The 27,625-nt window shown below is 43.7% G+C and overlaps 4 protein-coding genes across 5 annotated transcripts; 2 read left to right on the top strand and 2 right to left on the bottom strand.

Annotated features, from left to right (window-relative positions):
* Positions 1-441: 441 nt before the first annotated feature.
* Positions 442-11,897, bottom strand: LOC120902046 (cationic amino acid transporter 3). 2 transcript variants are annotated; one of them, XM_040310520.1, is made up of 4 exons: positions 11,720-11,897; positions 2,423-2,816; positions 1,306-2,331; positions 442-1,229 (listed from the first exon to the last, which is right to left on the bottom strand). In XM_040310520.1, exons 2-4 carry the CDS (start codon positions 2,793-2,795, stop codon positions 754-756), a joined length of 1,875 nt encoding a protein of 624 aa, XP_040166454.1. In that variant the 5' UTR covers positions 2,796-2,816; positions 11,720-11,897; the 3' UTR covers positions 442-753. The 2 variants fall into 2 exon arrangements, with proteins under 2 accessions (XP_040166454.1, XP_040166453.1); XM_040310519.1 differs by having other exon boundaries at positions 11,733-11,897.
* A 5,145-nt stretch (positions 11,898-17,042) lies between these two features.
* Positions 17,043-18,927, bottom strand: LOC120901726 (general transcription factor IIH subunit 2). The gene is made up of 2 exons (XM_040309882.1): positions 18,673-18,927; positions 17,043-18,382 (listed from the first exon to the last, which is right to left on the bottom strand). The coding sequence occupies exons 1-2, from the start codon at positions 18,729-18,731 to the stop codon at positions 17,176-17,178; spliced, it is 1,266 nt and encodes a 421-aa protein (XP_040165816.1). The 5' UTR covers positions 18,732-18,927; the 3' UTR covers positions 17,043-17,175.
* An 18-nt stretch (positions 18,928-18,945) lies between these two features.
* On the top strand, positions 18,946-19,866 carry LOC120901728 (ER membrane protein complex subunit 4). Its single transcript, XM_040309884.1, has 2 exons — positions 18,946-19,116; positions 19,244-19,866. Exons 1-2 carry the CDS (start codon positions 19,061-19,063, stop codon positions 19,704-19,706), a joined length of 519 nt encoding a protein of 172 aa, XP_040165818.1. The 5' UTR covers positions 18,946-19,060; the 3' UTR covers positions 19,707-19,866.
* Positions 19,867-20,848: 982 nt separating this feature from the next.
* Positions 20,849-22,717, top strand: LOC120901727 (B-cell receptor-associated protein 31). The gene is made up of 4 exons (XM_040309883.1): positions 20,849-20,988; positions 21,253-21,544; positions 21,631-21,917; positions 21,995-22,717. The coding sequence occupies exons 2-4, from the start codon at positions 21,316-21,318 to the stop codon at positions 22,172-22,174; spliced, it is 696 nt and encodes a 231-aa protein (XP_040165817.1). The 5' UTR covers positions 20,849-20,988; positions 21,253-21,315; the 3' UTR covers positions 22,175-22,717.
* Positions 22,718-27,625: the final 4,908 nt, after the last annotated feature.

Genomic DNA, 27,625 nt, shown 5'->3' with positions numbered 1-27,625 from the left:
ACGAGCAGCCCACATTTCGTCATCGCTGTAAGCTCCTGCTAATGAACTTGGCTCGGCAGTTGATGAATGACTTTTTCGTGCCCTAATACCACCCACAAACAATAGTAGATCAATAATGCGGACACGGTATGCGTCGGCTGCTTATCGGAACAAATCGATGACACTTCAATTACGCGGTAAAACGTTACAGCAAGCGCGTGCGTATGGATTAATTTATTGCTCGTCTCGTTCGTCATCGACGTTATCATAGGTGAAGAAGCGAGAATGAAATAAAATGCCCAACAATACTTACTTTAAGAAGATTAGTCTGGAGGACATTTCTTCGATAGTGAGGCAGGAATCGTTGGAAGTGCGGGTGATTTCATCATGCCCCGAATGGAAAAAATATACTGTAATTCATGGGAGAAGGAATGGACGTGGAATGTGGATGTAAACTGCGAATAGGAAAGCAAAAAGAGCGATAAAACCGACTATTTCTTCAAATAGACACTGAGCTGCTTATGTCAAATGTCTCTATTTAGATCCTTAAACAACTAGTATGCAATAATTATCACAATCACTTGTAGTGCGGATTTGCTCGCCTGGTCCGGGTACGCACTTGGTCGTTTGTTTTGTTTTGCTTGCTCTCACGTTCGTTTGTACTTAGCTAATGCTTATCATGAAAATTGGGACCGCCATTGATGCAGCCCGCGGGAATCCTGCTCACGCCGCCATAATACTGACGCCTCACTTTGCGAGTAACGAACGCAACCCCTACGTTGATTCGTTTGCTATCACGTACATCGGTGCACCTTGGAATTTTGCCGGGTCCTTCTGTTCCACCATGTCGGACGCACCGTCGTACCCGGTATTGTCGATGCCGTTCGCCTTGGAGGCGGCAAGCTCCGCATTCGTGAGTAACCGCTCGCCCTCTATCGAGTGGCGGATTCCGTAGCTGAAGTAGATGAAGTAGCCGATGACAATCCAAACGCTGAAACGAATCCAGGTACCGGAGTCGAGCTGGAACATGAGGTACAGGTTGAAGAACACACTGATCAGTGGCAGCAGCGGCACTAGCGGCACTTTAAATGTAAGCTTAATTTTGTCCGTCGGCTGCAGGGAAATAACAACGAACAGCCCGACAAGCAGGGCAACGAGTATCGCCAGTCCTGCGATGACGCCCGGGTAGTCACCGTTAATGTAATCTTCGGCCGGTACCAGAATGCCGCATGCACCGCAGACAAACACGGCTGTAAAGTGGACAATAAAACATAAAGAATGGGATAAGTAATAGACCAATGAGGCCTTTTTGGTTTGCCCACTCACCAAAAATGCAAACGCTGAACTTGACCACCGCCGAGGACAGCTTCGTCGGCGCTTGATGACGCTCGCGATTGACGAGCTGCCGAATCACCTCGGGCACGGTCACGCTGACTTCCGAACTACCGAGCAGTTCCTCCGACTGGTAGCGCAACACCAGTACACTCACCGCTACGATCGTGTAGGCTAGCAACGTTCCAATCGACATCATATCGATCAGCTGCTGCAGATTGAACAGAGCCGCCATGATCGCCGCCAACAGCCCGGACAGCAAAGTGGCCAGCACAGGTGTTTGCGTTTTCGGGTGGACCGTCTGTAGCTTCTTGTAGATGATGCCGTCCGACGACATGGCGTACAGGACGCGAGGCAGCGGAAACATTGCACCGAGCAGGCTGGTACAGAGCGCAAAGATTGCACCGATCGAGACGATCCACTTAATAGCGTGCCATTCGATCGACTCGAACAGATGCGGGAACGGTGCTTCCGGGTCTTGCAGATAGTAGGGCAGTGCCATGGTCAGCACGGTCGAGATGCCGAAGTACGCTAGGAAAATGATGATGAGCGAGATCACAATGGCGAGCGGGATGTTGCGTTCCGGGTTCTTCGCCTCCTCGCCGGTCGTGGCGATACAGTCGAAGCCGACGAAACCGTAGAAGCACTTGGCCGCACCGGCCATGATACCGGCAAAACCGAACGGTGCAAACCCGCCCGCTCCACCATTGTAGCCCGGCGGAATGTCCTTCGGATCGATGGTCCAATTGTCCGGATCGCAGTTGATGCCACCCGCAACCAGCACAATTCCGATCACGATCAGATTCACGCCGGTGAAGATGTTGTTCATCAGGGTCGATTCCTTCACGCCGTACGCTAGCAGGCCGGCCAGAATCAGCACCACGACGAACGAGAAAAAGTCCGGATAGTCCGACAGGAAGTCGACATCGATCGGCATAGCTTCGCGCATCGCTTTGCTTATTTTGTTGTCCACCAGCGAGTCGATGTAGCCGCTCATGCCACGGGCCACGCTGGACGTGCCTGCAAGGTGAGCAAAAACGACGAGAGTTGACAGTGAGGGAACAATGCACCCCGATCGCTCGCTACACCCCCAGGTTCCCGAGGTACTTACCGATCACGTACTCCAGAATCAGATTCCAACCGATCGTGAAGGCAGTAAACTCGCCGATGCTCACGTAACTGTAGACGTAGGCGGAGCCAGCCTTCGGTACACGGGCAGCAAACTCGGCATAGCACAAGGCGGCAATGGCGGAAGCGACTGCCGCCACCAGGAACGAGACAACGACGGCCGGACCGGCCTGTTCGCGTGCCACCGAACCGGCCAGAACGTACACACCGAGACCGAGCGTACTGCCCACACCGAGCCCGGTCAGATCGAGCAGTGTGAGGACGCGGGCCAGCTTCGACTCCGACCCATCGTCTTCGTTCTGTTTCTTCCGCGTCAACGCTGACCAGAACCGACGCAAGGGACCGTCCGCTCGCATTGTTACGCTCCGGAGGGTTATCTGTATGCGGGTGTAGATAAAGCAACGTGTGCGTTTAGTGTGCGAGATATTCAACGGAGGGGGGGAGGGTTGGGAAAGTGGTGAGAGTAATAGGAGTGGACGAGCAAGCGGGCACTTTTCGCATACATTAAGTTTGAAAGAGCGGCAGCGAACCGAATCGATTGCGGAAGCGACCGATTTGCAACGGTCGATCAATTTCGATTTGGCTATCAAATCGAGCGCCTCAAGCGTGGAATGAGCCAAAATATATGGTAACTTAATTTGCACCGCCGTTGTGCCGCTAGTCTTCGTTTAAGCAGCCATCTCTAGTGACCGTCTCTCGGGTAGCAGGTAATGCGAACTGCTACTTTCACCCAGCAACGAGGAGAAGCCCAAAAGGCAAATTTCATAAATACGAATGCACACTGAAAGTTCCCTGCCATTTGAAGCATAGGACTGTGTCAAAGATTTGATGCTAGCCTCATCTGAATTCCCCAAAAATAAAAAATAAAAATAATTTCCAAAAAAAGCGGAATTTCCTTTTCTTTATCAAAGCGTTCATTTATTCATTGCTGGAATGTACTTTCCGAAAGCTGCCCAGTTGAACAGTACAAGGCAAACCATGACAGAGTAAGCAGGTCGACCCAGACCCAAGGTCAACGGCAAGGGTGGCCGATGCCTGGAAGCAGTAACGAAACGCTCAGACGGTGGCCAGTCTGCTCCAGTATGTCGTCAGCTCGCTTTTAGATACCGCAACCATTATTTGCATGTCAATGCGGGTGCAATGAGAACTCGTTTAACTGGAACCTGCACAAAACTCGTCAAGCGTACTAATTGAGCCCGCTGTTCCGTGCCGTTCCGTTTGCCCGGGCGGACGTGCTGAGAACACGTCGCTTAAGATTAACCTTGATGGCGCAAGCGCGCACGGCTCGTGTTATTGAATCACAATGACCTATTGGAAACGGTTGTACTGAAGCTTCACGGATGAGGTACTCGACCCGTAGCACCGAAATTTTCCATTTTTGGATAAACCAATTTTGAACTCAATCGAAAACGATTTGTCATCGTTTGGGTGCTGCGTGAATATAACTTCAAACAAAACACCAGCTTTATGCGCCTGTTATTTCTTCTGTTAGCACCTCATCTGTGTGTTAGCATGGTACACATCAAACCTGGGTAGTTCATAGGGGAGGTACGATGCAATAGAGGGTGTAAATAGCGTCTAACGTTTAACGCAAACATTGCTCTGTATGGACATAGCAAATGAGAGATAAACGCGCGACGGACAATGCAAACGCATGATTGGACATATTAGCGGGCCCTGCTGCTGAATGATTGTGGAGTTATCATTTTTGTTCCCCCTAATTGCCTTTAATTGGTCGTGACTGTTTGCTTTACTGATAATTTTGCATCATTTACGTAGACAAAATAATCAATCGTAACGAATTAAATTGTGGCTTTAAAAAAGAGCTATGCTTTCTATAGTTTGCAGACATTTGTTGAGTTCCAGTAGATGCTGCGTTGGTTAATAGAAGCTTTTACTTGTTATTAGTACCGTGCAAGGGAATAAAGCACACACTAGCCTTTTGCAAAATAGGACACAACATGCTATGTGGCAACATATGATCGAACAAGCAGCGACTGGTGATGGTTGCTTCTGTGCGAAACGAATGGTGTAATTAAATTATTACACAATTCGCACACACACACTGTTGTTCGCCAACTACAACAAGGCACATTCGTGACACGTGTGACATCTCTGTCCCCGATTAGAACGGGTTTCCAAAGGCGGGTACGGTAAAAAACCTTTTAAGATAATGGTATGCCCAAAAGGCGATCATCATCGATCGGAGATGACGGTATGGTGCAATATGATCAACCGCGTTGCTTTCGGGCAAAGACTTTGGACCACTCTCTGTCACGGTGGTGTGATTGTCGAACCAATGTTGAAAAGCGTGGCCCCGCGGATGGCTAGTGAGTGCAAGGCCGGTCAGTGAACCGAATGCACCCAAACAGCGCTCTCGTTGATTAATGCGCAGCCTGCAGCAGCCTCTCTACTGCTTCTACGGTTCTACAGCACGCAGCAGTTGACAGATGGCTCTATCCTCTGCAGACCGACTCGACCACTTTCGAGCGATCAGCCTTGTTGTTATGGTTCGAAACCATGCTGGTTCACAGTGTGTGCAAGTTTCATTGACCATCGCGGTGTAAGGCCAGACAAACGGGCAGACACGGGCTATCAGCTTTGTTTTGCTCGTCTCATTCGCTTTCGCGTTCCACGGGTTCGCCATCACCGCCTTGATACTGTGCCAGTATGTCATCCGTCACCGGTACGATTCTCTGCACTCTACCCAACCCACAGAGCCCGAACCGATACTGCACTGCACTCCGAGCGCAGCAGAAGGTTAACGACCAATCCGGTGAAAGCGATACCCATCCACACCTTCGATAACCTCGGACAGTGGCGATGGACGCCGTGCCGGAAGCAGATTGTTCAAAGATGGCTTGCACACCAAATCGAGAAGCCGAACGGGTTGTCGGAAGAATGATTCTTAAGGTAATTTGTTGATGGGTCGCTTATTTGCATTTTCACATAGACCAAACGAATCAAAAGAGCCATTAATTTTGCACTAGCGGAAACAGTACATTTGTTGATTCCGAGCTTGTAGACATTGGAAAACCCTTTTTGTGTAGACAACGGACATTGGTACAGATATTTCCGTAACAGATTTTTTTAAGGAAATGTTATATTTCCCGTTTATACAGTTACTAATTTAGCCATTTTTGTTTCGCCTTATGGTTATACAAATTCCACAAATTTTCAAAATTTCAATTGCTTGTCTCAGGATCATGAATCTAAATACTGAAGATTACAAAAACTTTTAAGTTAGTTTTCAAAATGATTGGATTGACTGATATAAACACATAAGCATAATTTTGGGATGCCTTCAGATATGTAACAAAATTTACATTATGTTTGGAGCTAGGATCATATTATAATTCTGTTAATTTATCACGAGCCGTTATTCGTTGGAAATTAGTAAATATACTTTAAATAAGTTTTTTTTAAATTAAACATTCTTTTACATATATTTAATTATCAAATTTTAAACTGCACACAGTGTACCGACAAGGAATATTTTTGTTCAATATAAATTAAAGTATAGAAGCAAATCTTATTTTATTAACTTTTTAACAATATTCAACATCTGGATCGTCCTTAGTTTATCCGACAATAAAAGCTAAATGCTCATTTTAATTTCTTCATATTTTGACTCATATTTATTTATGACTGAATAATTGTTTTCCTTGTCAAAAAATGTGACTGAAGCAATTTAATCGCAATACCGCTAAACTAAACAACGTATTACTAGAAGTTTACCGATACAATTGTAAAATGTTTACTTCTAATAGCAATTGAAGTTGCATTAGCAAGTGTTGTAATTTAATTTTAATAATGCAGTGTCGGCCTTTCTGTTTGAAGTGACGCCGACTTTGTAAGCGATTTATTTAAAAAAAAAACTTTTGTCGTTTTCAATTTTTAATTAGAAAATAATTTAAAAAACACTGTAATTCCAACATACTTTTTTGAGTTCTTGTCATAGTTAAACCTTACCGATTCGGCTCGCCTAACAAAGCTAACAATGTGTGTTAATTCTCACATAATACTCAACGATTACTCAACGAGCCAAGTCCATTCTGCAAGCGATTACAAACTGATACCGCCAAAAAAAACAGTCATCAAATCCATCAAACGCCCATTTACATTTCTATTGGCAGGGACAGCTCAATTTGAAAAACAAAACAAAAAAATAAAGAAAACCATTATTTATTAGTATCACCAGACTGTGTCGTCTGATAAGCGCTGATCAGTTGACTAAATCACCTACTATAAACAGCAGACGGACTTACGGACCCGCACTATGATTGGTTTTAAATCACCTGAATTAGAGGCGGACGATGTCTACGGCTTCGTAGCTTGATCGGTAGATAGAGCGTGATTAAACGCATTCATTTCAGTATCGGTTGGTAAAACAAAGGCACTGGGAGACAATTATCTAACGTCCAGAATATGTCTCCGTTCCATCGATCATATGAAATATTTATGAGCAAGCTCGGTGATGGTGTTATACCGTTCCGGAGACGGCTTACTGATACGTTTTCCAGTCAGTATCAGTTGCCTTTCGATAATGTAACAGCTTACTTGAAGAGAAGACTCTCAAACTCTGGCAATGAATACAATCATCGTGTATCAAGCTGTGCATAGGTGGCTGTGGATTAGTGTAATACGATCATACATCCATACTGTTCAGACAAGAATTCCTTGACACGTGCTTGATTATGTCTAGCAGTATCATAAGCACAAGCTGAAGTGGGAACGTAAAAAAATGTGTCCAGATGTTACTTTTCATTGTGAAGAAAAAGAGAATGTACTTGGATGGAATCTAAGTCTATGAATGCCGCAACAGAGTGGACGAGAGTAAGGGAAATACAGCTAATAAACAAAGTGCTACACTTTACAATAGCTTGAATTGTATTGGGTATTGCAACAACCTATTACTTACATCATAAAGATAGGTATCTTGTACAGATGATTACAATTCAGAGAATACCATCTTTAAGAACAGTGTTCAACCAACGTTCTACCCCATAGCTTTAACAGAAATGATAAAAGAAACCATACCATGTTTCATTTACTACAATACACTCCCAACACCTTTAGAGAGCGCGTGGGCTGTGGCGCTCTGCCACACACAAGTATGCAAATTTGCTACCTCGTTTGCTCGTGCGGCACAAATCTCCAGAGAGTCTACATTTAATTGCATTCCATAAAAGCGCAAACAACCCGAACCCGGGGCGCAGTGTACGTATGACATGTCCCCGGGACCGTACACCTCCAGCTTCCCAACGGTGAAGGTTGCCGTCGAGATGCTTTATCGTCCGAATCATCGCCCAACAGACATTTCCTGCCGTACGCTGGCAAATAGATGGCGCGAGAGAAAAAGCAAAGGTACGGTCGTTGTGATTATGACGACGCTTTCGTCGTTTTCCGGCTGTTTGATGGATCGATCCTTAATCAACCTGAAGCTGAACTGAATATGGGTAGTAAACAATCCTATCCAGATAAGAGGCTCATCGAAAAAAAGGCCGAAACTCGACAAACCTCCCCCATCGAACTTTTGGCCATCGATCAGACCGAGGGTGGTAAATCATACCGAATGCTCATACTACCGACAGCGCAGTGCCGGCGTGCGTAGCGTTCATATCTTGCATACGCCACCGCGGGGCTCGTGACTGGCAATGACTGGCTGATAAGCCCATCGTTTCATTGTTGAATCGCACTGTGGCCTATGGCGTGTGCTGGTGCATCTTCACCGCCGGCTGTTCAGAACTATCGAGGGCGTTTAAGTGGGTTAATTACGCACGGGAACACGAAATGAAGGTCTTCGTTGAGAAGTAGATATATTCTATACCGAAAACAGTAAACACATGTTAAACACGTTTAAGTAAACACTTTGTTAAGGGGGTTTAAACCAAACAACCGTTTCTATTGAAAGATGTCACAAATACAAAAGCGAGTTTTCTTTATTTATTATCACAATAACTCATTCTAAATTGGATCACTGGAACTGAAAAAAACTATAAAAACAGGGAATAAATGATCTTGAAGAAAATTGCAGTTCTTGTTTGTGACCATTTCAGTGAGATTGGCGTGAATAATACTGCATTAGCGTTATAATGAGCAAATATTCAAATTAGATTTTTTTTTCATGCCAGTTTCTTTAATTTATTTAAGCTGCTTAGACATTTGCCTTTTCTTTGGCCGCCTAGACAGTTTTGAATTTGTTTTGGGCTGCCTAGACATGGGTCGTTGTCCCAAAACTCGTTTGCCAGTAACATACACAAAAAATACACCTACACTGATGTATTTTGCATGCTTTAGAGTTGAAAGCCAACTCTGAAGCGAGCAAAAAACAAAATTATGGGTCGTTAGCGAAAACAAAACAACCTCCTCGACGATCGCGCCGCCAACCTGTTCATCGTGTGTCTCCTCTTCAAGGCCTAGGAGCAAGCTCAACCCCGATTTACAACCGGTTTTCAAGTCTTTCTAATCTATCGAAGCCGATATGCACGCCTTTTTCCTAAATGGGACCCTTACTATATAAAACTGTGTTGTTTAAAGTGCACTTTTACAGCCTAATTTACGGACAACTTTAACTACCATTCAATCGCATCGCACACTTTATGACCCCGTACGTTGGGTGGAATCTGCACAAAAGTTCCAACTCCTCATGCATCGAGCAGCAACCTTAAAGTGTCCACACTTGATGGGTTGTATATTGTGTCGTAAATAACTATCTATATTGTGAGGCACAAACAAGTAAGTGTCCAGAAAAGGGTGAAGACATTTATGCTAAGAAATAGAGAAAGCAGTATTAATTTTTTAAACATGCTATAGGTTATACTTAAACACGTTCACTTGCATTCCATGAACAAGTTACATTTAACAGAACAAATTTAATAATAAAATGTTTCTATTTTTATTAAACTGAATCCCTTTAATTATATCGCTCCTCCCATGATTGGTTGTACAATAAAATTTAAAAATATAAACACACCCACAGCCATGGTTACCTCACTAAATGAATAGATTTTATGTTGAATCATCTTTTCCATATATTATATCCCAATACAAAAAAAACAGAAATCACCATTCTCATTCTCCGACTGAATTCAATCCACACGGAACGGTGGCGAAGGTCAACCAAACCTCATTAACTCCGAACTATAAAACGGCAGAGAAGCTTTGCACAAAAAAGAAATCCCCTTTGCATCGTGTTCTGGTGAGCGTTCACGCCATCATTGATGGATCAACAAGTTGTCCCGTTTGGGAGGTTTGTTTTGATGACGATCGAGAGACGTTCAAAAATGTAGAAAAAAAAACCCCAAGTGCCGATCTTCAACCACGTCCTCCTAGCATGAAAACAAAACTAGCAAAAGCAACAAGAAATTACAGCAAAACAACTGGAACCCGGTTCCATCGTTTTCATTCCAACTGAGTTAATAATACGGCAGAGGGAATGGCATAGCAGAAACACACACACACACAAGCCAATGAAAAAATAATATCCAAAGATTTGACGGAACAAGAGAGACACAGCACAGCACATTGCAGTAAAGGGTAATCGAAAAGCCATCAAACCGGACGCACATAACTGATTGGTACATGTTTAGCAAAATCCTATTCAGGCTCACAAATATCTACAGTATTGAATGCGGGCAAGGGCTCAAAATAAGAGAAAAAGTAACACAATCAATGATAGATAACATTTGTGCTGTAAAGGTAACAACAAAACGACATCCTCTTTTTTTGGGGGGTAAAACGCTAAACATCCATTACAGTCGTGTTGAAATGCATTTGTGATACGTGTTTCAGCAAAACAAGCCTTTACATTAATTTAGCGTGTACATTTTGATGCATTTTTACAAGGTTTGTGGTACATTCTCGTTTTTGTTGCTACTAATGTTAACATCGAGATCCCCCAAATTACTTTGTTATCAATTCATCTATCATCGTTTTGACTTTTCCGGAGATTTTCGACTACACGATCACACATATTTAGCTTCTGAGTAATCCCATTATATTAAAAAAGCTCTTTTGCATCAAATAACGTCTAGTTGCTGTTTTTTCGCACTACTCACTACTACTAAGTACTGTAGGGAGAAAGGTACTTGTACACAATTTCATTACATGCTGACAATATAATAAAGCTCCCACTAATGCAAATCAATGACAAACGGATAGCTACCGCCGAAAATTTTCCAAGCAGGAACGTGTCTTCACATTAACGTTCAAGCAGCACTAATCGATCGTTCAAGCCGGCACTCGGTCGGTACATAACACACCACATTATTGCACAATTTAGATACTGTCCAGTGTCACGTTTTGAAAGGTGATTGACTGTGAACAATCGCCCATTTATAGCACCAAAAGGGACTTTGCGGGGAGGAGAAGGGGTTGGGGCAGTGTGGCAAACAAAACCCTTACGATTAATACTGGAGGGGAAGGGAATGATTCAATATACAACACTGTAATAACGCTGTAATTTTAGCCTCCACTAATCCAATGCCATGGAAGCCATGGCCCTAACCGTGTGCACAGGCACGTGGGGGGGGGGGGGGGCACGTTGAAGGCACTTGAAAACACCGTGCACTAAAACTTGACGACTTTGAGAGCAACAAACCCACTACAGGCTGTCATTGCTACTGAAGGATGAAGAGTAGTGCTAGTGGGTCATCTTGTTATCCTTGGGATATAAATCAAAGAATCATTAGATTCTACCCGTCTGTGAATAACAAGTGTTTGGAACCGAATCGTATGTTAATTTCAAGAGTAATGTGCTTTTTCGATATTTCGACACATATATTTGGCACAGCTATGGTTAAGCTTTCCAAAGCGAGAAATGGGTTCCCGATCTAATTAGAAGCGGAAATTAGGGCCTATATTAAGGTTTGCAACAAAACTGTCACCAAAATGTACCGAATTCGCTAGCACCTCACAAACAGCTTTCACTTTTGCTTCTAAACCACCCCATTACGGGCGGATTATGTGGTGGCCACGCGCTTTCGGTGTGCGTGCATACGTGCGTGTGCTTTAAGTTAAAAGCTTTAAGTGATCCCTCTCTCTCGCGCTATTGCTTGCTGTCACGGCAACGGTGTTCACTATAACAGCTAATTTAAATATTTTCCACTACTTTGATCTATTTCGCACTACATCTGTTTGCTGTATAACAACAATTTGGTGGAACAGTTTTTGTTGCACACACTTGAATTAAAAAAAGTTAATGATTACAATTTCCACCACCGCATTTGTTCACAATCTCCCACGTTTTCTACTCAACCGTACAGAACGAATTAAGTACCGCATTCACTTACTGCACAGAAATCAACACGAGCTGCACACGGCGGAGAAGGGCTAGATCCGGGGTGGTTCGAGCGAATAGATTCAGCTTTGACGCGGCAACTACCGTTTCGAGAGTGCGTTTGCAAATCGACCGCACCGGTCGAGATCTTGCCGAGAAGTGTGCACTTTTTCCTTAGCGAAACCACAGGTGAGTGCAGGTGAGAGACACCGCTGAGCAGCAGCAGAAGCACACATGCTAGCGAAGTATGATGGAGGGGCAACGACTCACATACGCCATCCCATATGCGGTGAAGGGTAGTTGAGTTGTATTGTGTTGACGATAAGCAGCACACAAAACACTAATGCTAGATCAGTTAGCGTAGGCCATGGTCTATGTAAAGAAAGCGAATGGAGCGTCAGTTGAGGTTGCAGAGTGTTGTGCATCGAGTGCTTCTACACGCGTTTTTGGATAAAACAAAACCACATTTAATTGTATCGATATTTTTGTTTAATTAAAAATATTTTTGTATAAACAAAAGGAATATTTTTTTTATGAAAGGACACTGCATCTTGCAACGCCTTTCTATTCTTCATATGGACTTTTTGTTACGGTAAAAATTGTATCCTCATAAATAAAAGATAAATTCTTCTAAGTGTGCGATAATTATTCATTTCAAATAGTTTTTCAGATATATAGACTTTACTCATACACAAAATGAAAAAACAACCTTGTAGAATGGAACAACAACAAAAAATTAAAAACGTTGATTTTGAAAATAAAAATAATAAAATATTTTCCTCATTAATAACTTCCTCATAATAACTAATAACTACTACAAAAAATCTTCTATTTGTGTGATCTTGACGGTAAGGAAAAGGCAAGGAAAGATTTCGATTTTTTATTATAAGTAATACGGTATGTGGTCTCGTAGTACAGTCGTCAACTCGTACGACTTAACAACATGCCCGTCATGGGTTCAATCCCCAAATAGACCGCGCAGCCATACGTAGGACTGACTATCCTGCTATGGGGGGGGGGAATCAATTAGTCACTGAAAGCCAAGCCCGCAAGTGGGTACAGGCAGGCCTCGGTTGTTGAGCCAAAGAAGAAGAAGAATACGGTATGTGGGAAAAAAATTGACCAACATGTTTTTTATGAATTGACTTATTTGAATTGACAAAGTATTCTGTCATAATATATCTCAAATAATTTATAGTTTATTTATTTATTCATATACTTCGTTTAAATATTTTCAACAGTGGTGAAGATTGTTTTTGTTTAATAGTTGTCATTAGCTTAATTATTCTATTTCTTTTGATGTGCAAAAAAATAATTTTTTTCAGTAGACTGAAAAAAATACTACCAATTGGCTCATTAATGTTCTGACAACTCTCAACTCATGTAGAAGTTAATAAATTTACCAAATTTACTATACAAATATTACAAAATACATTGAGAGCCAGCAGCAACAAAAAAAGAATAAGGTAACACACAACAAAATCACACAAAACTGTCTTTCCTTTCTAAAGAGCCATATGATGCACGTTTCCACAATCATGAATTTGTTCATCCTTTCAAGGAGACTAAACAAGAGATTTCAATGCAACGGAAGGCTACGACATGTTTTAAGGAGTATTTAGTACCTATGAAACAAAACCACACACACTTTTTGTGCCACCCAACATAAATAGTTCCCGTATTCTCTTATCGGTGGGATACAACAATGGCGACATCTTCTAGTTGTGTATTTCCAAAAGATTAAATTCCAATTCCACAACCTCTCCATCACGACCCTTATCGATGGGGGAACAGATTTTTCGACCGGCTCTGAAGTGCTAAATAAATCAAAATAATTTCTCATCAAAAGGGAAGGGAAGCTCCACCCGTTCCCGCAAACACAACCGTTTAACTGATTCAAATCTAAATCCTTCTTTTGCTTACGTGAAGCCTGCAGGATGGGATAAATTAGGCACGTACACCCTTTAAGAAGGATTCAGACAGACCCTAATCAATTATGGTACAAAGAAAAAAAAATCTTGTCGAGACAGAATGTGAAAGCGATAGGCATTAGAAGTCCTAAATACCTGGATCGTAATTGAGGCTATACAGTCCCGAACCATGCATCGTCACTAGAAAATGATAACATTAGCACTAGAGAGTGTGTCTGCGTGCGCGTCCAATGCAGATTGTATATTACCGCAAACCTCATTGACAATGAGGTATTACAAACGCGGCGCATAGCGGCCGCTGATGTGAATGAACAATTAATGAAACAACGGGTGATAAGCACTTGAGCCCAACAATTCGCGATGGGGGGGAGGTGTCTTACGGCGGATATGTACCATTTTCAAATTACCCAATCATCGCGTGTTGGCGGAGGTGTAGATTAAACGGAGATGATTGGGCAATCGTAATCGTCATATCGCCAACGAAAGCGACCTGATCTAGTAGTGATAAGGGTGATTAAATTCGTTTAAGGATATCGCTTCACCTGCGAGAGGTGAGCGTGCGCATGTGAAGGAGGGTTACGTACAGAGAGTCGGCACAATAACCCGATAAACCCGCACCCGATTGCCGTCGTCTAGAGATGTGCCATAAAATGTCTGTTAGTAAACAAGCGATGGGTTTGCTGTGTACCTGATGCAGCTAGACCACCGGACTTAAGCCAACCACGCTGTAACTCATTTTTCGACGATAAGATAAAACCTACCCTTAATCTTTAGGACAATCACATGATAAAGATCTGCCAATGGTTATGGACTATCCCAAAGCTGACGTATGTACTATTTACCAAGCGTCCAGTTCCAACCGCTTGTGCTACAAAAACTTAAGTATTTTCTCTACTACACTGTTGATGCAACACAATTTACATACATTGGTCTCTGCGGTGAGAGAGCAAAATAAACACCCGCTACAGCTGACGGAAGCGTGATCTCGTACATCATCAGCCATGTGCATAATGCTGCCCAAAAATGTCCGAAACCCAAACAACGATAAAAGTGATACAAAAAAACAACAACTTTGCGCTGCCGCATTGGACCGGAGGTTATCATTAGGATAACCTGTTATCAACTACCAAAACCGGTTGAAGCACTTTTTTGTTTTTTCCTTCCCTAATTGAGGTGAAGTGTTGTGAGAATTAAAGGAGGAAAGTGAATGAAAAAAATATTAAAAATACGAAAATAATACTTTTTGCATGATTCGGTTAAATTATTTTGTCATTGGATATTGAAGACGAGAATGCTGCGTTGCGTTGTAGAGAGGAAGATGACTTTGATAAGCACTCGTCCTATGGATGGAGAAGGAAATTGGGTTAAGTGAATAAGTTTTTTTTCAGCTAAAAAATTGGCAATTTCGTGTGCACAACTCACATAATTGACAATAAAGTAAGAAAAACGTTGGTAAATGCAAAAAAAAATGTTAACAGTACCAAAAAATGTAAAATTTGCAGATTAACAATACAGTACGTCTTAGGCAAGGGGAAACACGATCAACTAGATCTATTTACTTACTCTGTAACATTGCGATCATTATTTTTGAATCGTAGTACATTTTCTGCAGAGGCCTGGTATTGGGTAGTCCAGGCGTTCCGTTGTTTTTTTTTTTAATAGACGTGTGTCCTACAAAACGCACTCAGAACTTGCCCATCCTCTTGAACGAACTGTACTGGCTGAGTCACTCCATACCAAAAGATTTACATGTGTGATGAACCTTGGAATGTATTCTTACTAATAATTTCATCCTTTGCAAATGAGTTTTTCTTTTACAAGGAATGTGATTGTAGTTTGATCACTTTTGTTAAACAAACAAAAATATTATGGTATAAGTAGATCATTTCACTAGAATCACCAAATATTCATTGTATCTAACCATTCGTGGATCATTCAATAATCTTGAATTCCTACAGACGATATAATATCCAAACATTCATAAACCTATAACGAACTTCGTTAATCTTCTATCATTAAGTCATTTTATGAATCTTATCAATCTTATGAATCTATAAAATGGTTCATGAATCTTCTTCTTCTTCTATTTGGCGTAAACGTCCTACGGCGACGTGCCGGTCTATACAGGCTTTCGAGACTTCATTCAGCACCACGCAGCCGGATAGTTATGTTCTGGCTACAGGACCATATGAGGATTGAACCCAGGACGGCTATATTATTAACCGTTGTCTCAAAGACCAAATGTACACCTTCATCTCTATGACCGGCTTCCCCGGTTATCCCGTAAATTTTGCATGAAAAGTTATTCTTTTTCACATTGAAATTTCAATAATTTTTGTTGCATTAAAAATTAAAATTTTAAACTTGGTACAAAGGTGCGGACATTAGTCTTATTTACTATAGTGAAATGAGATTTTCATAGTCTCGTCATCTAGTTTTTAATATTTTTTTTAAGTTTGACAACTCAGCTTTCAATTGGAAGTGTTTACTGCTCTTCTATGTAAAATACATTAAAATTGTCTTATTACAGACGAATTATTCAGAGGATCGAAAAAAAACATTCATTTTTTAAATTGTTTTACATTGTTTCATAGTCAATGTTACAATACATGATATGCTTGCTAAGTACAAATCATGAAGAATACTAATTCTGCCACATTTTTTTCTTTGGCACAACAACCGTTGTCGGTCAAGGCCTGCCTGTACTCACTAGTGAAGTGGGCTTGGCTTTCGGTGACTTATTGTTACCATAGCAGGATAGTCATAGATAGGATAGTTTACGTATGGGAGCACGGTCTATTCGGGGCTTGAACCCATGACGGGCATGTTGTTAAGTCGTGCAAGTTGACGACTGTACCACCAGACCAGTTTGCGGTCTTGGCCTGCCTCAGGAATGTCCGAAACCGCTGACGGTCTTGCGCCTTCGTCTGCCAGTCCGTTATCCCGGCCTTAATGGCGGACGTCTCCACGCCATCTTGTCACCTCAATTTGCCAAATTAAAAAATATTACTTCTTTGCTAAATGTATGGGATAACCGGGTATGCCGGACGTAGAGATAAGGGGTATCAAAATAAAATAATAGAAATAAAATATTTAAGAAATTTAAGTGATGGCAAAGGATGATCCACGAACTTAATGAGCTGTACGGCTAATCAGATAATGGTTACCAAAGTCGACAGGATACGATAGCTGGAACATGTAATGAAGTTGTCGTACTCTTATCCCACCAATAAAGCAAACTAAAGAGATTAATAACTCTTCAAAGATTCATTAATTTGTAGAGATTCATATATGGTTGATGAAGATTCATGAATTTCAAAATTTCAAATAGTTACCCATCTCTATGTCAGCTACATTTTTCGGACAGCCTTCTTCCAAATGATTAAGCACAATTTTCAAGTTTAAATTCAAACGCTTTTCTTCCAGTGACAATTTTTAATGTTACAATTAAGCATCTGAACAACATGCACGAGCATGCCGGATTTAAACAAATGCACCATCGTTTATACCGTAGCTTCAACAGCTTTATATGATAGACATACTGTGCGGTGGTGGTACCGGCTTTCGTGCCTGTAAAGTTTGAGCCGATGCCGGAATCGTCGTACACCCTACACATGAATGCAGCGTTTCGTGTATGAAAATATCGCAATCAATGCAAAACACTTGCTTGCAGGCGTCGCACTCGTACACCATTTTATCCGTGCCGCTTGCGAGCGTTTTCTGGCAGGCGTAACAGTTTGTCACCGGTGGGTCGCGCGGTTCCTGCACCTGTACCTGCTCTAGCGGGAGTTCGTTAAAATGTGGCACCGGAAACAGATGATGATAGCTGCGGGCTAAATGTGGCGCAGAGGCTAACGTTAAACCGCACGCTGAACATTCCACCGGTAGCTCACAGTACTTGCTGTAGCACTGGGGGCAGTGATAACCGCCCGAGGTCAGTTTGGCCGGCTCGTCCACACTGTCGATGTGGCACATACACATCGTCAACGGTGGTTCCTTGCCCGATTCCGTTTTGCCGTGCGGGAAACCCATCTTAATCAACGAAAATTCCTGCTGATTGCCGGCCTGCGGTGGATCGATGTGCTGAAGCAGCTGATCCTTGTAGTGCGCATCGTCCAGCACGGCACCAAACAACCCGCCCGTTTCGGTGCACAGGAACTTGCAGATACGGATTTCCGCCGACAGAGACAGCACGGAGCATCGAACGCCTTCCGTTTTAAGATTTTCGATCGTCAGATGGACATCGTTCGGATCGCAGCTGGTCAAACTTCCCATAATAACTAAAATTTCTCTGCTTGCGTGTTGTGGTATCATTCGTAGCGTCTTCAGCGCCAGCTCCAGACCGTTCTGTAGCGATGGTTCACCGACCAGCGGTACGCCATTGGTTAGTGCGTGCACCGCTTTAATGTGCTTCCGGGAGGTACCGCCGAGTTCGGAAATCTTTTCCGCGCGCTTTGCCTTCATTGCAATTACGCCAAGCTGGGAGATGGGATTCTGGTCGAAAAACTCCTCGATAAACAGTTCTAGCAGTTTAAGAGAACAGATGAAGCGCGTTGGTTTCAGATCCGGAACCGTCATCGCTTCGGAGCAGTCGAGCAACACGTACAGGTGGCGCATCATGCCGAGCTTGCTGAAGCCGCGCTTCATTGCTTGACGCTTGCGCTTAGCCTTTTGGATGATATCACTAACCGATCCTTCGATAAGCCCATCGTCGTCCTCTTTGATTGCTTCCCTGTTGGAATAGTAAGAAAGAAAATATCATTTGTACCATGCTTGTTATGCTTGCTACAGCGATGGGTAGAATTGCAACCGGTTTGCCTGATTGCCGCTAAGCCAGCTCCCGGAAGGTTGCAATGTTCAAAATTCAGGGCCAATTGGATCCGCTATTGAATTGAAGACTTTAATCAACGTAAATTGATCGACAAAATATCCTTCACAGGAGGGCAATGAGGTCCACAGATCATTGTTTAGAATTTCCTACGATGGAAGATTCTTGAAAACAACAGGATGCTCGGAACTTACCATGTTTTCTCGTATCCCGTCTCCCAGCGATATTCCTTTGGATCCTCTTCGTCCGCCATTGTGTTTGATCAGTAGGTTTACTTTTCTTGCAACGATCAAACCCAGATTTTTACACTAATTTCACAAACACTTCGCGTTGTATCCGAAGCAGCAGCCGACATGCACTCTTTATTTTGTTTACCTTCTAAAACCCTTTGGTGTCGTGTGGTGAACTTCTCACCAAAACTCACCTCGCCTGACAGCTGTCAAAGAAATGTCAGCAAAGACGGGGCGAGAAAAAAACATCACACTCACACACACTCTGTGCAAGTTTTTTCTACCATCATAAAATTCTAAATTTTGTGCATTAGTTCTAACTTTTGATAACAGAAACAGTCGTAAACTAACAATGACGACCAAGGTGGCAGCTAAGAAGTTTAAATGGGCGCTAGATTTCAACACCAAGTGCGTATCTTTGTTGCGTTTGCTACGGAAGCATGGTGGTGGTATGCTCACCCCCATGCTAAACAAACCATGTTGGTCGTGAATTTCTTATTTTGGATATAAATTGATGGTTTGTTTTTGATTTTAGACCGCGCAGCAGTGGATCCGACATTGCGGCACCGCCCGGTTACAATCCTTCGGCGGACGTGATTAGCAGCAAGGTGGTCAACCAGACCGACCAGAGCCACCTGATCCTGAAGAAGTCGTGGGAGATTGCACTCGGTCCGATCAAGCAGTTTCCCATGAACCTGGTCATCATGTACATGTCGGGCAATTCTATCAGCATCTTTCCGATCATGATGGTGGTGATGATGTTTATCCGGCCGGTCAAGATGATGCTGTCGACGCATTCCACGTTCAAAGTGATTGAAGGCATTTCCGCCACCGGACAGAAGCTGGTGTTTCTGCTGGGCAACCTTGTTAACATTGGGCTGGCGCTTTACAAGTGCCACAGCATGGGCCTGCTTCCGACGCATGCGTCCGATTGGCTCGCGTTCGTCGAGCCGCAAAGAAGGTTGGAATATTCCGGCGGCGGCATCTCGTTACTCTGAGCCGGCGGCACAACCATCCACGCAACACCCTGGAGTGCATTTTTGTGAAACAAGTTTGTATTTATTTTTCACTACCACATAGAGGATGGTGAGAGGGGTAACAATAAAAAGACGTAAAGCATATACAATGAACGGAACCAGGTGAATTTGGTGACAAACAAAAATCTCTTTCGGTTGAATCTGTTGTTTAAAACGAAAAGTTGTCTAGCCTAGGAGTTGAAAGCTTAGAGCCATCCTGAGTTTTCACAAAACCGTAGTCATGTTGGCCGAGTTTCCGAGGCACGCTAGGTTACGGCTTCTTGTACTGATCGGCGAATTCTTTCGCCTTTTCCAACAGCTTTCCCGGCTCGTCAACCCTCGGTACCTGCGGGACAATGAAATGGCAACAGTCGGTAAACAAACAAATACTCAACGATCAACGGAAGCAACCCTTTTCACCTCATAGTTTTGTGTGATGTAGATTCCGGTGTAAACACCGGCTCCGAACGTCAGCTGTTTTGGCGCAGCAAGAGAGGGGAAAGAAAGTAAAGGTCACAATTAGTCGAATCTAAAACTTTCCCTCTCTTCTTCAGGGCCATAGCACAAGCTTTTCGGGGAGGCTAAAAATAGTGGCCGAAGCGTTACACCTGTTTAATCGTCAATGCGATCGAATCGCAATGGTTATGCAATGTCGCTTTCCCTCCCAAGCGTTTCGATCATGTGACGAGAACAAAGAGGCAAATTTCCATCACATATCCAGAAGAAAACTTACCAGAAACTTCAGCATGTCTGTTATTCCGAGTGGATCCACTTTGGACTGCTATTTTTAACCCTTGGAGCGCTAGAAAGGAAAACTGCCCGGAGGCTAGAAGGTTATGGAATTTTTTGTAAACAAATACAAAATGTCACCCATTTGTCAAATTTCGAAGATCGAAAATTGCTCGAAGCTTTTTGCAAAATTCTATCATAATTTTAATAACGCTGGTGCGAATCATGATGGTTCGTAGGACAGTTACTCCAAAATTTGCAAAATCAATCAATTACATCAGTTGTATAGTTCGGGGAACAATTTTACACCGCTTTGTTTCGTCGAGCAAATCCGTTGCGCAATGAGCAGTTTCGCTTTGACATTTGACGTTTACGTGCTCAATGAGCAGGTTCATGCGACATTCGATACCAACAACAAATCAAGGCCAACTTCGCAGCAAAAACGTTGCTCGCTACAGCAAAACTTTTCAACTGTTGGACCTCGGTGAGTCAACCGTACAGTGAACAATCTGCGATTGTCGTAGGCTGAATACAGGTAAATATCTTCTCCCAGCACCCTGGCACATCGTCATCTTTGTCCGCGTCTTGTTTGGGTTCAAAGTTTCATCAGCAACATACGTGTCTTTCGGGCGGCTATTTGAGGCGCATCCATACGTTCTATGCATGCCATTGCCTGCTGATCACACGCCGCGTTGAGACCTTTCTGTGAACCCTTGCAATATACCGGAACAAGTTCGTGTCGTGCAAATAGTGAAGCAACAAGAAAAGACAACGCGTTCCCCATTTGTGATATTTATAGATTCCGTGCCGCCGTTCCCATTCTGAAAAACTTGATAAAGCGCATCAACACAATCCTACCGAAATGACTCTCGTCTGGGGCATTATTGCATCGTTCCTGTACGTGGAAATATTTGTGGTGCTACTGCTCGTGCTACCGCTCCGGAGCCCACAGCAATGGCATCGATTTTTCAAATCCCGCTTCCTGGCGATGCTGAGCCGCCAGGCCCAGACCTATTTCTATCTGCTGCTCGCTGTGTTGGTGCTGTTCCTCCTGGAAGCGATCCGCGAGATGCGTAAATACTCCTCCAATGGTAGGTAGCGAAACAGTGATGAAATTAAAACCACCCTGCAGCAAACACAGATGTCTCATGTTTCTTCCACTCGCCTTGAACCGCAGATCATACGCACACCGAAACGCACCTGAATGTGGAGATGCAGCACAGTATGCGATTGTTCCGTGCCCAGCGCAACTTTTACATTTCCGGCTTTGCCATCTTCCTGTCGCTGGTGATTCGTCGGCTGGTGTCACTGATTAGCGGCCAGGCTGTGTTGCTCGCACAGGCGGAAGCTTCGATGAAGCAGGCGCAAAGTGCTACCAGCGCCGCTCGCACACTGATGAATCAGCAGAAGGATGGCGATAAGAAAGCAGATGCCAAGGACAAACCGGCTGGCGATGCACCAAATGTAGGTTACTCGCGTTTGTTCTGCGTCAGGTATGATGAGCACAGCAAATAATAATGTTCTAACCGTTCATCTTTCAGACCGATGAGCTAAAGAAGAAGGTCGCCGAGCTTGAGCAGGAGCTAGCCAAGGAGCGCAAGGATAAGGAGGCCATGAAATCACAATCAGAAAGTCTAAACCGCGAATACGATCGACTTACGGAAGAGTACAGCAAACTGCAGAAGAAGATCACCGTTTCCAGCGCAGATAAGAGTGATTAATTTTTTTGGCAAAATTTTCATTTCATAATTAATCGGCATCTTGAATTTTTATACGTACGGTTTAAGGTTTTGGGCTATTTATGGCGTGAAGTATTGCGTGCGTACTTGTCTTTTCTACCAATTATGCTCATCATTCATGTATAAATCTAAGTGATTTTCCATTACATTGTTTGTGACAAATTTAAGTTCACTTTAAAAACTAGCTTTTTTTTCGTTTTTCTATAACATCCATTTTCTTCTATTTAATTATTGTATGCATGTAATAATTCACGGTTTTACGATCCTTTTTGCGGGCGATGGGCGATTACATAAACAACCAAAACTTTGCAAGGAATAACTTAAAGAGAGTGGATTGTATTGCACCTCAGACAGAAGGGTTGTTTCTTCGGACAGAGTGATATGAAACGATGGCACTGAATTTTCGAACGATAAAACAAATTCTTTCTTCTTGCAAAAAACACAAACTATTGTATGAGAGACGCTAAACTACGACAAAATAAATGTTTAGTAACATAACACACAAAAAATGGAAAAATAGTCAAATTATTAGTCTTCATCGCATTGAATTTTTGGGGTATCATTTGTTTCACCAATCCGTATGATTCGTTATCAGTGTCTGATAAACTGCAAGGCGCACCCGGTTACTGATACTCAAAAAGAAAACCGTCATGCCTATCGTAATCAGCTAAGGTAGGGGAAGATAAGATTTAAGATTTTTAATGTATGAATGACTGCAATAGCTGAATTGTTTGCATTGTGTAAAACAATTTTCACTCGCATAACAAATTTTACTGTTTGATTTAGGATCAATTGATGATGTTTGTTTTTATGTTTATTTGTATGGTCCGATTGACTCTATTTGCCTCTATCAGGTGACGACGATGATGATGATCCTTCACTGCATGTTGTCGACTGATTATCGTAGGGCGAATTTGCTGTCCGTTTATATCAATCTACCAGTCAGCTGGTCTACTTAGTCGGAATTGGTCCTGGAATTGGTTCTGAATCCTTAACAGGCCTGGAACTGATCATATTTTCATACCGATTCTATGGCTGACCACTTTTTTTTGGCTCAACAACCGTTGTCGGTCAAGGCCTGCCTGTACCACTAGTGGGCTTTGGCTTTCAGTGACTAATTGATTTCCCCCCATAGCAGGATAGTCAATCCTACGTATGGCGGCACGGTCTATTTGGGGATCGAACCCATACCCATACCCATGACGGGCATGTTGTTAAGTCGTACGAGTTGACGACTGTACTACGAGACCGGCTGAACTGACTGACCACTAACAATTAGTATTGTTGAAACTGAACCTGAGGCTTAATGGGTCCTGCAACATATCCTGATTTCAAATATCTGTTGCATAGTAACACGCATAACGCAGTAACATTGTAAGACTCGATCAGAGTACACATTGAGTGATTAAAGATGATGCCAGTCTGAACCAAGGAATACATCAGTTATGTTTTTCTCAAGATATATTCCCTGCGACATTTCATTTTGTCGACGATGATTATTACTGAACCCGGAATCCGAAGCTCACGAGATTCTGAAGCTAACCAGAATTAGCGTCAAGGAGGAACAATCAAATCCTTGAAACCGTTAGTAAGAAGACGATTAAGAAAACAAAATCACTTTTGAAAAATGGTCTGTACGTTTCAAAGACTTTTTTTCAAAACAATGCTAGCAGTTTGAATGACGAGGCGAAAGTGCGACTTTTGTTGCGGAAGCTGGAAACGTCCGCTCACAGCCGGTATGTGAATTACATTCTTCCGAAGCAACCGCATGAAAATTCGTTTGAATAAACCGTCAATATTATCAAAAAATCTTCGGAAAGTATCATTCGGTGTTCCACAAAAGATACCAGTGCATACAGATGGTGAAATCTGCATTAGAAGACATCATCACTTACGGCGAAAGAGTGAATAAGGCATGCGAGGATTCTGAGTTCGAGAATATGAAACTAGACGATTTGAAATGTCCAATTTTCATTTGCGGACTGCAAGATCCGGAATTCTCGGATATTAAAGCAAGACTGCTATCTCGAATCGGCAATGCGACGCCGGAGATTAAAGTCAACATGCAATCACTAATGGTAGAATTTCAACGGCTTATCAATCTGAAAGCCCGGATGGTCCGCCCACCGGAGCCTGGCGAGCTTGATACGCTGTACGACAGTGAGGTCGCCGTACATCTCGTATAGCTCGTCATTATAGCGGCTCCTCTATTGTCTTTCCACACATACAGGGCCAAGTATCCTTCTGAGCATCTTCCTCTCGAACGCGGCTAAGAGGGTTTCGTCAGATTTGGACAGTGTCCATGTCTCAGAGGCGTATGTGAGTACTGGTACTATATAGGTACTATATAGTCCCAGCTTCGTCCGTCGCGACAGGTTCTTTGAGGTGAACTGCTTTTTCAGGCTGTAGAATGACCGGTTGGCAGCCAGCATCCTTGCGCGCAACTCAGCTTCCATACTGTTGTCGTTGCTGACCTTTGACCCCAGATAGGTGAATTCTGGGACAACTTCAAAAGTGCGTTCACCTATCTGTACATCACGCCTACGTAGATTCGGATTATTTATTGGTAGGTCCGCTGATGTTGCCACCATCAGTTTGGTATTTGCCTCGTTTATCTGCTATCCGAGGCTCTCTGCCGCCTGCTCAATCCCTTGGTAGGCTTCTGCTACATAGGAGAGCCGCAGACCAATGATGTCTATATCATCTGCGTATGCCAGGATCTGGGTTGACTTATAGTAGATGGATCCCGTAGTCTCCACCCTCGAGTCGCGGATGGCCCTCTCTAGCGCCAAGTTGAATAGGAGACAGGCAAGCCCGTCCCCCTGGCGCAGACCCTTGGTGGTAGCAAAAGGTCCTGAGAGTTTTCCATCCACCCTCACCGTGCATGTGACGTTGGTCATAGTCATTCTAACTAGCCTTATTAGTTTGGCCGGGATTCCAAATGAGCTCATAGCGTCGTACAGTTTTATCCTGGCTATGCTATCGTCTGCGGCTTTGAAGTCTATGAAGAGATGGTATGTGTCGTTTCTGTATTCAGCCATCTTCTCCAAGATCTGCCGCATGGTGAAGATCTGATCAGTGGTAGATTTTCCGTTTCGGAATCCTTTTGATAGTTTCCTACTATCTCTTCGACGTGGGACAAGCCGATCCTGAAGGATCAGGCAGAATATTTTATAGGCGGTATTCAACACCGTAATACCCCTGTAGTTGTTGCAGTCCAACCTGTCTCCCTTCTTGTATACGGGGTAGATGATGCCGAGATTCCAATCACGAGGCATCGATTCGCTATCCCACACCTCAGTAATAATTTGATGAATCTCGTTTTCTAGTCGTGCACCTCCATACTTGACCAGTTTAGATGCAATTTCGTCGGTTCCGGGTGCCTTGTTATTTTTCAGCCGATGGATAGCCTTTCGTGTTTCTTCTATGCTAGGTGGCAGTAGCATGACACTATCTGCTAGTGGCGCTTCTAGCTGTTCGTTTAGCTGGTCGTTGAGTAATTCATCAAAGTACTGAGCCCACAGCGAGAGGACCTCTGGCTGGTTACTAACCAGATCTCCATCCTTGTTGCGACAGCAGGTTACCTTAGGTACAACGTTGTTTCGGTGACCTGCTATCGCTTGGTAAAACTTTCGTGTTGGTCCGTACGCCTCTCTGGTTTGCTCGAGTTCCCGCATGTTTTGCTCTTCCAAAGCATGCTTCTTGGAGCGGTGAACTCGTTTCTCTTCGCGTCTGAGCCGTGAATATTCCTCTGCGCATGCCCGCGTTCTATGCCGTTGCTGCATTGCTCGGTATGCAGTATTCTTACGTTCGGTCACTTGTCTGCATTCATCGTCGAACCAGCCAGATTTGGTGTTGCCACGAGTATATTTCTTGCACAGTTTATTATTTTTGTTTTTAGAGCGTTCCACCTCTCGCTCGTAGTTTCATATCTGTTTTCTGGTAGTAGAGACTCTTCTAAAGTGTCTTTGAATTCCTGTTGGACAGTAATGTCCCTTAGAGAGTTCGTGTTGAGCCGAGGCTGCGTGTTTTCTCCGCCCCCATTGTCGCGGGGGCGGGAGATTCTACAACGTATCACTAGGCCAACCAAGTAGTGATCGGAATCGATATTGGCTCCTCGATAAGTTCTGACGTTTAACAGGCTCGACTGTCGTCGGCGGCTTATTAACACGTGGTCGATCTGGTTGAAGGATTCGCCATCCGGGTGCGCCCACGTCATTTTGTGGATGTCCCAAATTTTGTGGATTGTTCGCTGCGGCGAACTGGACCAATCTACTACCATTATCGTTACTGTGCTCATGCAGACTGTGACAGCCAGTGTATTGGCGGTACATTGGCTCCCTACCGACTTTTGCGTTGAAGTCCCCCAGGATGATTATGAGGTCATGCTTGGGGCACGCATCTACGATTCTAGCGAGGCGGCCGTAAAAAAGGTCCTTCTCCTCTTCCTCTTTATCTTCGGTAGGGGCGTGAACGTTTATGAGGCTTATATTAAAGAATTTGCCTCGCATGCGCAGGGTGCATAGCCTATCGTTTATAGCCTTGAAATCTATGATTACGGATTTCAGCCGGGGACTTACGGCGAAACCCGTTCCGAGCACGTGGTGGCGGTCGTGGCAGCTGTAGTAAATGTCGTAGCAATGCTTACCACGCCTGTTGTGCACACCGTTCCCTAGCCACCGAATCTCTTGTAGAGCTACGAGGTCCATGCTCAGTGTGGCTAGGGCGTCATCAAGTTGTTTCAAGGCTCCGGCTTTGCTAAGAGTGCGTACGTTCCATGAGCCCATTTTAATCGTTGTCCGGGGGCATTGCGTTGGGTCGGTATCGTTAAGTCCGTTTCGTAACTTCTTGTTGCTTTCCGTAGTCGATTGTTCCGTGAGACTGGGTGACTGGCCCTGCGCCCACGTGGCCGTTTTATTTAGCGTCGGGTTGCCCCCCCCCGACGTTCAGGCACCCAGTTTCCCGGGATACCCACCCCCCTCCTGGTTCGCCATATGCCACCATCCGCCCAAGGGGTTGGATCTAGCCCGTGTACCCAAGCTAGGATATATGGAGGCACATGTTACCACTCTGCACGACGAGGACGTGTCGGAATAGGAGTTGGATGGGAGAGCCTGTATTATCCCTCGGACAGCTTCGGATCCCATCCCATTACAGAGCGGAAAGCGGATACAACGATGATCGAAAATCAACCAAGATCGAAGCATTCCGTGCATGCAGTTTCAGAGAAGAAACCGTATCGTTTGCCGCAACCTTCCCAATCCAAATCGTCAAAAGATCAACGTCAACCGAAATCAGATTCGAATATTGTCCCTCGTACTCCTTGTTGGCAGTGTGGAAAAATGCATTTTGTACGGTTTTTGCAATTTTACACATCATCTCTGCAAAGTGTGCAAAAATGTAGGCCATAAAGCAGGTTACTGTAAAGCCATG

Source organism: Anopheles arabiensis, chromosome 3, assembly GCF_016920715.1.
Source record: "Anopheles arabiensis isolate DONGOLA chromosome 3, AaraD3, whole genome shotgun sequence".
NCBI lineage: Eukaryota > Metazoa > Arthropoda > Insecta > Diptera > Culicidae > Anopheles > Anopheles arabiensis.
This window is presented reverse-complemented; position numbering and strand designations above follow the sequence as displayed.